At 39.8% G+C, this 13,546-nt stretch overlaps 1 protein-coding gene across 4 annotated transcripts in view; it reads right to left on the bottom strand.

Moving 5' to 3' along the window:
* The window catches only part of LOC113115940 (RNA-binding motif, single-stranded-interacting protein 3-like), a 130,908-nt gene extending 119,407 nt beyond the window's left edge, over positions 1–11,501 (bottom strand). The window contains exon 1 of one of the 4 annotated variants that reach the window (XM_026283683.1): positions 10,198–11,501. In XM_026283683.1, coding sequence (XP_026139468.1) covers positions 10,198–10,272 — 75 coding nt within the window. In that variant the 5' untranslated portion in view covers positions 10,273–11,501. The remainder of the gene's footprint in view (positions 1–10,197) is intronic. The other 3 variants (XM_026283684.1, XM_026283682.1, XM_026283681.1) reach the window with 3 other exon arrangements.
* Between the last annotated feature and the right edge of the window lie 2,045 nt (positions 11,502–13,546).

Here is a 13,546-nt window from a genome sequence, read left to right as displayed (position 1 = left end):
ATTGAGAAATACAATCTTGGTGCAGAGGGAAAAGTCTGGGCCAGCATTTCAAACAAAGGCACGCTAGCACAAAAGGACGAGAAGGGTAAAACCCTGGGACGCTGGGCAGTGTAGGCCCGTAGGGGCCCATTGTTTTCGAGAGAGCATTATGAAGAGATACACATGCGCAGAAAAAGCGGTTCATATGCATGCTCTAGTTGAGGGTGAGACCTGGCTGCAGCTGAGCGGCGCACACAAAGGAGCTTAATCATTCATAAAACTGGAGAGGCTAATAAAATATGCAGCACATGAATACGGTAAAGTGCTCCAGTGCTGCCTATACTTTAAAAAAGACACATCGAATCAGCTATTGTGTGCGTGTAGGCCGATTAGTTTGCTGGGGCTGAAAGGATGAGGTCACGTTGTTTGTAGCATCTCTAGGGCGGATCCTGTCAGGACTGTGTCCTCTACTTCCTGTCTTCTGCACTTCTTTATGCATTTGTCTTGTTCGTTCTCTGGCCTTCTCTGTGTGCTTTTTTGCTACTTTGCTCTTAGGGACGGTGAGAGAGAAGACAGGAAATGACAAGGAGAAAAAGGAGGGCGCCACAGGAAGTAACAATCACAAATGAGATTTCTAATAACATCTCCATTGTTTTCCTGTCAATTAGATTATATAGACATCCAATAGAGACTTCCTTCTCAGATGTTTCTCCTGAGAAAAATACTGTAATCTTGCAGCTTCCTCCTCTGGAGTTTTAGAAGAGATCTCAAATATATTTTAAACTGGACTGAAGTATCCAAAAATCCTACAATCCAAAGTTAGATATTTGTTTATAATATCTAGAATTTAGTTTAGGGTCTTTAAGTCCTGAAATAAATTAATACTTTTATTCAGAAATGATAGGCATTAAATTGAACAAATGTGACAGTAAAGATATTTATACTGTTACAGAAGATTTAGATTTCAAACTCATTTCTAAACACTCGATTTATCGAAAAATCCTAAATAAATAAAATTATTAAATATCACAATTGCCTGTTTACATTGATAAAAATAAATGTCTCTTGATCGACAAATTAGCATATTCTAATGATTTCTAAATGATCATGGGACACCAGAAACTGGAGTAATGATGCTGAAAATTACAGGAATAAATTATATTCTGAAATATATTCAAATATAACAAAAATACTTATTTGAAAAATAAAATAAATAAATAAATAAAAACTGACCCAAATTATTATTATTTTTTTTTTTTCATTGGTGTATTTCAGGCGGAATTTATTTTAGGAGAAATATCTAAACAAAGTGGATATTTCTATACTTCTATGACAAATAAATATTTGTCTTTAGGACAGTGTCAGGAAGTAACATAAAACTCGAACTTCAGTTCCCCAGAGCTTGTGTATTAACCCCTAAGCTCCGGCTCTGGCCTCTCAGTCCTCTTTTTCTCTCATTATGCTTCTCAAAGCAGTTTGAGGGAGCATTAGAAGTTGCAATCAAGGGTGCTGCTGTGTGACAAATAGTTCAGCTAATAAGTCCAGGCTTGGTTTCTCCACCACCTAGCACCTCTAGCATCCACGCACTCAAGTGAACTGAACCATCAAAAGCAGAGGCTCCTGCCTTCAAGCTTACCAAAGGCTAACAAGCACAGCTGTTCACTGAACCCACCACAGACCAGCTGAGGATGTATTAGTCACGTAAAAACAAATGGATTAATAAGAGCATAGGGTAATCATCACCATTTTTACAATAGACTTCACCTCAGGTGGACATTTTGATTGAACAGTGAATTGAGAACGTGTTTCAGTTGAGATTTAAATTGAATTGTATTCATTTGAATTGAGGTAGTAGGCAAGATAAGATGCAGAACGGCAATTTAATATTACATTTGAACAAAGTTCAATAAAAATGAACTGAAATTCAAGCAAACGTAAAGGTCTTAGACAGCTACACATCTATAGGAATGTTTACTTTATTTTAATTTTTTACTAGAAAATGTTACATTTTTGCAAATTGTTTTTAAAAATCCTTGAAACAACTGCACACGATATTAAGACTTGCTTTCATTTAATGTATTTTCAATACAAATGTAATTTGTCTCATTGAATTATCTGATTTTTGCACTTAAGAATTTAAATATTTAATGTTTTAATATTTATTTAAATTCATCCAGTTTCGAACATATACATATTTTCTTTTTTTGAAAACAAGTGAAATAATTATTAAGAATTCTGTATTGTGTATAAATTAATCATTTTAAAGGGTGCAGATTCTTCAGTTCACACCTTGTATGCATTAAAGTGGTTATTCACCTTGACATTCAATAGGAAACATACGACCTCAGCAGTCACATTTAGCTTGATAGGAAGTCTGGAAAAAGGGCACGCCACGCGTTTGAGTGTCATTACTAGCTCTGTATTTAGCCTTGAGCCTGGGGATATGTTTGGACAAGTCTTTGAGTGTCAGCCGCACAAATTATCCTGATAAAAGCACATGGGGCGAGCAAATTAATTCAACCGAAACCCAACAAAAAGCACTGTTTACATAAGCTAATCCCAGGCAGCGTGCTAGCCACCATGCCAACCCCGAGCAGCCTACACAGGCTGGGGAAATCTTTACTGAATCATCACCCGCTCCTGGGCACTTTTGTGACCCAAAAGTGTCTTTATCCAAATGGGGAAGAGAAGGGAGGAACGGGTCCTTTCAGATGGCATCTTTACGGTCTTCAGTGGTTTGAAATTGATGCCAAAACAAATGGCCTTTCCCAGAGTGGCCTTTAATATACCTTTTTGGAGCATGATTTTCAGCCAGACCGTAGAGAATTGGTTACAGTTATGGTGGCTTAGAATCACCGCAGCTGTATATTATTATAGGAGGCTCTTTTGACACTCGAAAGGTGTGTGCGTAGTCCTCGCTTGGACTTTTCATGACACCGAAAAGGTTGGAGCGGGAGATGAGGGCGTGGGGGTGGGGTCTGTGGAACGAGTAGCAGGTTCTCAAGGATTTATGACACCTTACGTCGCCTACTCTGTCCTTGGTTGCTTTCAGGGGGAAATGCTTTCCAATGAGTCTCTAGATGAAAACGCACAGGAGGGGTGGAAGAAAAGATGACAGGAGGGGCTGAAAGGAACTACACTGTGAAGGAGGAACAGCCTTCTACCAACATCCCTCCTCTTTTTCTTGAAATCGAGTGGTTATCATTTGTGACTGAAGCCAAGCTGCACAGGCTGTTCCTCTGTGCTCTCTGTGCGAATTCATAGCAAAAGCAGCTTTTCTAACCGCTAATTACAACTCGAAGCTCATTAAACCACCAGATTTATACACATGCACATGCATGCGCGGCCGCTGACGATGGCGTCATACGTCACCCTTCACATCTAGATGATTGATCCATTCCAAAATCTCAAATCAAACACATTCCTTCTCCCAGAGAAAACAGTATCTTCTTCCAGAATCCACACCAGATCTATATTTACAGCTGAACACTCAGCCTCTAACTAAAATCTTGTTTATCTCAAAGATGCAACGAGGCAAAGCCCAGAAGAGACAGCGCCAGTGAGGAACTGGATCGGACGCCGATGGTAAAATGTCGATGAGTCCCTGTGTTGCCACAGCCTTCCACAGCTTTGGCTCGTTCCTCTTCTTCCATTTATCCCTGAACACAGGCTTTGTCGAGCACTTACGCCAGTGGCCTAAAAGAAATGGCAGAGCCCTTAAAAGGGGAGAATCCATCAGGCTTGGGTTGTTACAAAAGGCTTGGGTTGTTACAAAGTGGTCCTCTATTAAAAATGCAGCAGGGCCATTACCCCAGGACCGGTGCCTTTCTCCTTTGGCTCTCTCAAGCCCACAGAAACCAACTAGCTAGGTGAGATCGCCCCATTACAGCTTGGACCACACATGAGTGCTGGTCATGGATGAATACTCAAGGTGCTTGCAGTTAGTTCCAGATAAAAGTAACAGTGACCAGATACACATGCAGAAGAGGCTATTTATATAACTGTATCGAACCTAATAGTGTAGTTTATAAGTCTGTCTCTATTCCACACACTCAGAAAATGACTTTTTGCTACTTGTTCGATTTGCTTACAGCTATATTTCACCCAAAATGAAAATTTAGTCATCCTTCACTCAACCTCATGTCATTCCAAACCTGTGTGGAAAGTGCTTATGTCGAACACGAAAGAAGCAATTTTGAAGAATTTTGAAGAACCGAATAGCTGTTGGTCCCCACTTACTTCCATAATAGGGAAATAAATACTATGGAAGTCAAAGGGGACCATAAACTGTCTGATTACCAACTATTTATTTTTATATATACTGTGTATCATCTTTTATGTTCAACATAAGAAAGAAACTCATTCAGATCTGGAACAACACAAGATTGAGTTAATGATGACAAAAAAAATTGGGGTGAAATATCCCTTTAAAGGGTTTCATTCAAAAATTAAAATTCTGCCATTATTTATATATTCTCATATTGTTTAAAACCTGTATTACTTTCTTATTTTAGGAAACACAGATGGATATATTTAGAAATTGTGCATGTTTTTTTTTTACAATACCGTGAAAGTCAGTAAGGTCTGTAGTTTTGGACATCACTGACTTTCATTGTATAGACAAAAACAGTTAAAGCCTTTTCAAATGGATGAGTAAATGTAAGAATATACATTTTTGAGTGATCTATCACTCTAATTCAAATGAGCTAAGAATTATTGAACATTGTCACAACTTAATTTCATTACTTTCAATTCTCTTGAATTTGTGAAGTGGAAGTTAACTTAATCCTCCTGGGTTAAAACTACATTAATCACTTTTTGTTGGCATTAACTGAAACTTAACACTAAGTTCCCAGCATGCTTTGCAACAGACTCATTCGGGAGCATAAAGTTTTAAAACAAGTGAAAATGTTTTAATGTGTTTTTGATTAAAGGAAAAAGCAAGCTTGTGATAAATGTGCAGTTTGCTTAGTGATTCAGAAGAGTATATGTCATGTTGGAGTTTTTGTGGTTACCCTCGAGGAGCTTAGATTTTGGGCGGCCACATGAAGTCTTTCGTGTGTGTTTTGTCACTCAATGAGAAATAGCTGTGCTAATGCTAGTGCAGTGATAAGACTCTCTCTCTTTCTCTTTTTCTCCCATACGTTACATTTTGTAAAATTTGCTATAGTTAACATGCAAACATGTGTGTGCTACAATTTTTTTAAACTGTAGAAGTTAAAGGGATAGATCGCCTAAAATGAAAATTCTGCCATTAATTACTCACCCTCATGTTGTTACAATCCGCAAGACCTTCGTTCATCTTTGAAACAGAAATTAAGATATTTTTGATTAAATCTGAGAGCTTTCTGACTCTGCATGGACAGCAACGCAACTACCACATTCAAGGTCCAGAAAGGTAGTAAGGACATTGTTAAAACAGTCCATTTGACGTTTCTTCTATGTCAGTCTTCGACGTGTTCATGAAAGTAGCATGATGCATGTGTGTGCATTCCTCTGCTTGCAAACACATCAAAATACGTTTAAATCCTTATATGATTAGAAATATGGAAAAGGGAAATTCATTGGTCCGCAGCATCCTGAGTAAAACATGAAAACTCTGGAGTGTCTGGAGCTATGAATGAGACACTTACGTCTTTTCGTAATAGTTTGGTGTGTCAGTATAGAATGAAAGTGAAGTGTGGTCTTTTGTTTGTTTTATTGACGTGTCTCACCAGATCTGATTTTACAGCCAGAACTATCTTTTTTATCAGTGCCATTGTACAAGTACTTTAACTCAGCATCATGTGAGTGACAATGAAAGTTTCTTCTTGCACATTCTTATATTGGTTGTGTGACTGGATGCCCATGAGAGTTATTACTCTCTGATGCAAGATGTGAATATCTAGAAAACATTTCACCTTCAGAACGGGCCAGAAAATATCGAACTACTACTACAAACAGCTCTTTTGTGTGCTTTTTATTCTTTTCTTTTCATGTTCGTGACTAATGCAAAGCATTTCACCCCTGAAACGAGGACAATCTCGGGCATAACATTTTATCCACCTATGAGGGTATGTTTGCCAAGTATGTTCCTCTTTTCAGAGTGAACCCCACCCCTCTGAACAGATGGCTGGAGAGAATGCCCAGGACACAGTAGGAAAGGGAGAGAGAGAGAGAGGAAAAGGGACGGGAAGATGAGAGAAAGACGGAGGAAAAGAGAAGAACAGTGATGGACTAAAAATATGAATGCCTGTATTTTTATACCATATTAGACTGCATAGTGATGTAGTTTAACATGTGTGCTTTCCGACTTCGTGAGGTCATGAGACATTATATTTTTACTGATGTTCAACATTAAATAGAAACTAGAGTGAGAAGGCATTCAACCTCACAAAGCAGACATTATATTAATAGACTCTAACTTTAACATAGACTTTCTTCAAATATGACCAGATTTGTGTAGGTCCCTACGTTTTCATCAATGTGGAAAATGTGGACAGAACTGTGGAAAGCAGTAATAAAAACAGAATTTTGATGAATAAATTGAATAATACTACTGTACAGTTTATTAAAACTTTGTTTTTAATTTTTTTTTCACACAGTATCAGAAAATTTTTAGTGTAAGCTTTAATTTAACCAGTAATCCTCTATTGTGTACTACTTTGTTTCACAAAAAAAAATCAGAAATTTTCAGACTAATTTATTTTATTTACTTATGATTTTTATAAATTTTGTATTAAATCAAAAACAAATCCAGAAAAAAAAAAATCAGGATTTCTGGGGGAAAAACAATAGGATATTATTACTGTTAAAAATGTAACACATATTTTTTTTATTAATTCAATTTATTTGACATTGATTTAGTAATCAAAATTTTACTGAACCAAGAAAACAGAAAACACGAAGGTTGGGAAAAAATTTATTTCGTAGGGCCCTATTTGTGGCTTAGAAGCACACTCCAATGCTTACAGAAAAATTACACACAGAAAAGCATAATTTAGCACTCTAGGCAGATCCAACATCCTCAACTCGATGGTTACAGGCAGACACTTACAGCAAGCATTTTACAGTGCAGGCTTTCCCGACGGAAGTGTTTACATGTATAATTCACACACGCATACAAAGCCTGCACTCTTGTAAGTTTGTAAGTTCATGTTTCTGCGTATGTCATTATGGATCGCTTGCAACAGCAGCTCGGAAGAAAAACTCAAATAGCATAAAATGCATTAAAAAAGAGTAAAAACAAACCAAATATTAGATTTTTTTTTTAGAAACAGTATTATAGCCTAACATCATATAATGCTATTACAAGTAATTTTATTGTAATCTCAAAGGGGAAATGCTGGACTGGACTGATTTGGAATCAGGCTTTGTCTTCCAATGATATCTGATGGACTGAATAACCACATTTTTTTTTAATAACAACCAGACCATTATTCAACATTTTACGCATATTTTAGGGTCAAATTACTCGATTTGTTGCAGTCAGTAATTTGTGTGTGAAACGGCTGAGTGTGCTTGTGCATTTTAATCTATCCTTTCACCTGTTTAATGACAGTGTTGGTAATGAATACCAAAAATCTAATTGTCGTTGATACCTGAAAATTGCTTGTCCATTAACGAGTTTAATCAGATGAAGGTTGTTTGGAGGAGGGGAGATGAGAGCATTTTCACCCGTGTGGTAAAAAAATAGGTGACGCTAGAGGAAAATTAAGCATCAGTCTGGTAATTATCCACAAGCGGAGTAAATATCACAATGTAATAATCCTAAATGACATTGGGAGCAGCGGAAATATAATTTGGCAAATATATGCACCATTCCCATAATACAGCGGGAATGTTAGTGGCAATCCACATGTCACCTCACTGCAGGGCAGTTACCATGCACTCCCACTGAGAGGAGAGGTTTAAACGGAAGACTGGATGTTATTTCTGCTGTACATAAAGCTGACCCCACAGAGTGTAACCGAACACCACACACACACACACACACACACACACACACACACACTTGCTCATATACGTAATCTCATGGCTCTGGATTTGAGTGCTCGCTCTGGCTGTCTTCCCCTTTCCCTTCTTTTGATACATCAATGCGCACACACACCGTAAAGCTCTGACTTCTAACCCTTGAATGGAAGACGGGGCCCCACTGGCCTCTGTTGACACAATACCAGGGAGGAATTACCTCCCTTAAATTCTATTTTATATCCCACTGGTATATGACTGCTGTCAAGGATACCTCAGCTCACACACTCACGTTTATACATCTACCCATGTTTAGCTAAACCCTGCAAGAGGAAATGGAAGAGGTGGTATGATATTGGTACTGTAGATATCTGCATGAGGAGACCACAGTTAAATGGTGAATCCATTGATTTTGAAATTGTGCCTTTCGGAATTTAACTGAATTTATTATTATTTTTTTATTCCAATGTAGTTCTTATCTTGGATAGACAGATAGATAGATAGATAGATAGATAGATAGATAGATAGATAGATAGATAGATAGATAGATAGATAGATAGATAGATAGATAGATAGATAGATAGATAGATAGATAGATAGATAGATAGAAATTTAAGCTGCATTTGTAATCTGTTCACTTTGTATGACAAAATCTAGCTGTATAAGGCCTGATTCTGTTTGCACAGAATTTAATGTTCAGTGATTTCTATGACCCATATTATAAAACAACGGATGGATTCCCAGCCACATTTCATTTTCTTTTGAACCTCTTCAATGAAAGTAAGTCATTTACATGTAATTGATACCAGGGTCTTTATAATAATTTAACCGAATTACAAATTCTCGACATTAACAGCTTACTGTCGCATCATAATTTCCCCCGCTTAACATTTGCCTCTCATTGAGCACAGAGCGTTATTGGGGGAGTGAGGGAAAAAGAGAGAGAGCGAGGGCAGTGATTGTGTGTCAGTTGCCCCTCTTCTCCCTCATGATTGATTTCCCCCGGAGGAATGCCTGCACTCAGAGAGCACGCTAGAATCAAGATTAATAACAGGCCATTTACATCCTCAATCACGCACACACACGCAATCGCACTCACGCTGACCCGTGCACACATGAGGTCCCCATCTTTCACAGGCGAGACCAAATTTCTGAAATCTGAGACTCCGTCCCAGTGCCAAAAAACCTCCTCCATCTCCTTTAATAATCTACAGATCAATAATTATTCCCAGACTTGTCCATTTGACCATTACCCATGATGCTCCAGGGTTCAGCATAGTGCTCCACTTCGATAAGGATCACCAACATACTTTGCACATTTCTGAATATTTTGAATATGCATGCTTTCTCTTTGACGGGTCTATTTAGCAAGGTGAGTTATTGTTGTGGGGACATTTGGACCTTGAAGGCAGCTACAAGGAGTGGGGAGTGTGTGTGTGTGTGTGTGTGTGTGTGTTGATGGGTAATATGGTGCCTGTTGCATTGTGTCATGTATAGACTAGCTATGAAGGTTGTCAATGAAGTTGTTTCTACGGTAGTGTTACACGGGTAGAAGGAGGGAAAGAGAGAGGTCGTAAACACTTGCTGATGGTGAGCAAATTGCCCACTGCCGTTTATCATGTGTCTTTCGGGAACGCTTGCATATTTGGCCAACGTTAAGCAAGCAACTCCTCCAAAAGACTTTCCATAAATTTACTTCCCTCACATTAATCTTTTGCACTTTGTAATTTACCCACCCCAAGCTGATCAGGAAAATGCATCTTCACGCCCTTTGTTCTGACAGCCTTTTTTTTTCTCTCTCTCTCTGATCCAATCATAGCCCTCTCCACTTTCATTCACTCAAACATGTTACACAAACCCCGGCCTCTTATGGGGCACACCACATAAAAACATTAATGAATCACAGAGGGAGGCCCAGATCACCAGTGCCCCCGATAGCATCTCGGCACTATCGATCAGCCCAGGGTAATCAATTCTCCACGTCCGGGTGGTGTAGAGGCTTAGAAAGATGGATGCAATTATTCAAGTCCCTCCACCACAGGCTACACAGCTGAGAGGACAGAATCTGGGGGATTATAAGTTTGCGTGTAAGAGTGTATGCTTGCATTCTTGATAAACGGACACTCTTGCACCTCCGGAGAGCAGCCCATGTCAAATATCGGTCAAGTGGTTTGTGTGTCAGTAATCTGTCAGAAGTGTCCGGATGCAAGGAAGCATGTGAGGCAGACAATCAGTACATCACAAAATCAGATAACCAAGGTGCCTTACCTTAGTCTGAAGGTAGTGAGGGTAATAGTAAGTGTACTGGGGGTACATTGGTTGCTGTTCCAAGCGTTTGCCCATGTAGCTGGAATCGTTCTGGCTGTGGCTGGATACAGAGACTCGCGTGTGGGTTCCAACAACTCAAAAGCCTTTGCTTGTGGTTCTGCGGCTAGAGGCTAGATCCAAGAGAAGGACTGAGCCGGAGGAAGGATGGAAAAAGAGAATGATATGATACGGCACGCAGGCAAGTGTGCGTGTGCCGTGCCTCTCCTCTTCACTCCGTCTTTGGGAGCAGGGGAGGAGGAGGTGATGGAAGGAGAGCGGAGGTACGAGGATGGGATAGCAGCGGAGGTGTGCACGAAGAAAGAAGGAGCAGCGGCACAAGAGAGAGGAGAGACAGAAGGATGGAGGTGAGGGAAGAGGAGGGGGCACTGTGGCGATCACTTCTCAAGAAAACCGGCTTTTAGTCTCCTGCTCATGCCCTGACTTTGACTCTCTCTTTTTCTATCTATTTTGCTCCTTCTTTCTCACTCTTTCTCTTTCTCTCTGACAGTTGGTGCAGCGTTGGTTCCCAAAGGAGCTTGTCAGATATCCCAGTAGCACACTTTGTTCCCGTCTGGCGGATGCACAAAGCGTCAATGTAGACAGTCGTCGGATTTGGATCTCTGCACGCGTTGCTGACAGGACTCAAACCCTCTGCAGGAAGGACCAGACGTGAGCCGTGAGGTTACGAGGCACACAGGAAACGGCACAAACTCCAAGCAGACTGCAGTATCCGAAAAGTCCAAGTGCAGCAATGCTGTTTTTCCTCTGTAATGTTCTTTCCTTTATTACCGCCTCCCTCGACTGCCTGCTTTGTTGCGCGCGCAAGTGTGTGTGCGAGAGTGAGTGTGAGTGTGTGTGGCTGTGTGAGAGTGTGTGAGTGTGTGTGCGCGCTGCCGGCTGCTCCACACTGTGGGGAAGATTGAAGGGATCAGCTCGGGCACCACTGTGTTCCTCCTCCTCCTCAGCCTGGTGGGTGTGGCTAAGGGCTGGCTGCACCACTCAGAGCCAGGGGAGTGTCTTAAGCAGCCTATCCCTGTTTGCCCTCATGGGAGAGCTGCCGCCCACTGCACGGCTTCACTAGATGCTGAAGGGGACGACTCACTCCTACTCTCACACTTGGGGAGGAGACTGAGGACGACACAGCAAGGAGCCGAGGCCCCCTACTGGTCAACTACAGACTGCACCTCATACCTCATCAGCTTTTTCTTTTCCTTTTTCTTCTGAGTGTATTTTTAAATTTACTTTCTTCAATAAGTAAAACATGAATGACCGCAAGATGTTTCTTTGCTATTGTCTGACACATGCTGGTTACTTTGCATTGGCTGATACACTGACATACTGACACACTGACATGCATACAAGTGCAGTGCAGAAATGGCCTTGAATTAGAGTCTTCCATAAGGCTTAAGCACTGTTGCTTATTACAACAACAAAAAAATGAAATGCTGTGCTGGGAAAGAGTGCAGTTTCATAGCAGATGCTTTTTTTCCCATAACCTCTGCAATAATGTTTGTTGCAGTGGCCAATTATTTACAGCAGAAAATTTGGACTCAAAAAAGAAAGAAACTGAAATATCTCTCGCTAATCATTCCTATATGCTCGTTCTTTGAGTTTGCACTTTGATCATTGTTTTGACATTGCTGAGGTATTTTTCCCCCAGGATTCTCGGTGCTTTTTATAACGAAGTTCACATGCAGATATGGCTGTTCATAAGAGACAGTTTCAGGGAGTGACAAATTAGCACTAAATGAAAAAGCAGGCTGTGTGTTTGCAAAGTGTTTGCAGTCTGACGGCAGTAATTATGAGAGCTATGGCAATTTTTTTGCCCAAATACTGCAGTAAAGTGAAAGGAATGTAAGGACTTAATAAACAAACAACGATTGGGAAAGACAACAATACATTTTCATTAGGAAAAGCTCTCATAGATGTCTGTGCGGGAGGAGAAAGAGAGAGGGAGAGGAAGGTGTACGAGTCTAGCACTCTCATCACTATGATTGGAATGCTGAGGCACAGAGCGAGGAAGTAAAAGAGAGAGATGAGAAGCCAGGGGAAGGGGTTCAAATAATCCACAGCACCAAGTGCATGGCCACTAAATGTCAAAGCAGTTAACAGCAATGGAAACACAAATGAAGCTGCTTTTTTTAAGAGATGACAACGGAATTGCTATTAAAGGGGTCATTTAATTTTTTTTTTTTTTTTTTTTTTTTTTTTTGTGCCAAAGCATTCATAACTGAGTTATGACAATTTCCACCCTGTCTCTGATTCTTGAAACCAAACAGTCACATTTTTTGTTATTTGTTGTTGTGCCTTTAAAGCTTGCTTACGCACAACATGTGGGTTTGCTGTTAGTCCTATATAGTTTTTTAGCTGCCCATCCTTTAATTTAACACCCTTTTTAAAGTCTGCATTATATTTTGTGGCAGGATCACAAAACAGCTCATGTAGAAATATGCAACACAAACTGTTAGGTCAGCCTGAAAGGTCAGAAAATCAGAGCAAGCTGTTTTTTGCAGCTTAGATTTCTTTGGTCATTTTAGTCTAGGGAGATTTGAGTTGCAGTGTGTTTTCATAGTGCATCAAACTCTTTTATCTCAAATGATCAAAGCAAATTCGATTCCTTATGATGATACAATCATTGCTTGATACCATGGGACAGAATAGTTTTGTCTTTGGAAATACAGAAGTATATTTCTTTTTAAATATTTTATGTAATTTTTATATTTACAGATGAATTAAAATATGAACTTAAAAAAAATACTGTATATTAAAATAATATATAATGGTATATATCCAATCAAGATCTGTTTTGTGATGCATGCTAATTCCATATTACTACACATAGTTGTGTGCATTGGTTTGAAGGGTAGTCAGATGTGTTTTGAAAAGTGAAGGAGCTGAAATTAATAGCCTTTTTATTTCCTTACTTTGCATGATGTTTTGGGGCTTTTTGGAATGATTGTGCAGGGTTAGCGTGAGTACACGCTCACAGAACGAGGCCGGTGCCATGACGCCGTAATTGTTCTTGCTACAGTCTTCAAAGAACTCTGCAAATGGAGCTGGACACGCTCCCTGCAACTCAGGGGTACCATTCTCAAAAAGCCAAAGAAGAAAAAATGCTCTCATCTGGACTGCTGCACAGCTGGGAAAATAGAGTCGACTGCGCTCATTTGTGGGACGACAGAAAAAACATGGGTTTAATTGTGTCCCTTGGATGGAAGCAGGGATGTAATACTGTGGTGTCAGTTGAACGCCTGTTTAATACGTAAAAGGGGAAACAGACCTCTTCTGTATGCTTAAAGTGTTAAGTTTA

This window comes from Carassius auratus, chromosome 16 (genome assembly GCF_003368295.1).
Source record: "Carassius auratus strain Wakin chromosome 16, ASM336829v1, whole genome shotgun sequence".
Classification (NCBI taxonomy): Eukaryota; Metazoa; Chordata; class Actinopteri; order Cypriniformes; family Cyprinidae; genus Carassius; species Carassius auratus.
The sequence above is the reverse complement of the archived record's forward strand: the minus strand, read 5'-3'. Positions and strand labels throughout refer to the sequence as shown.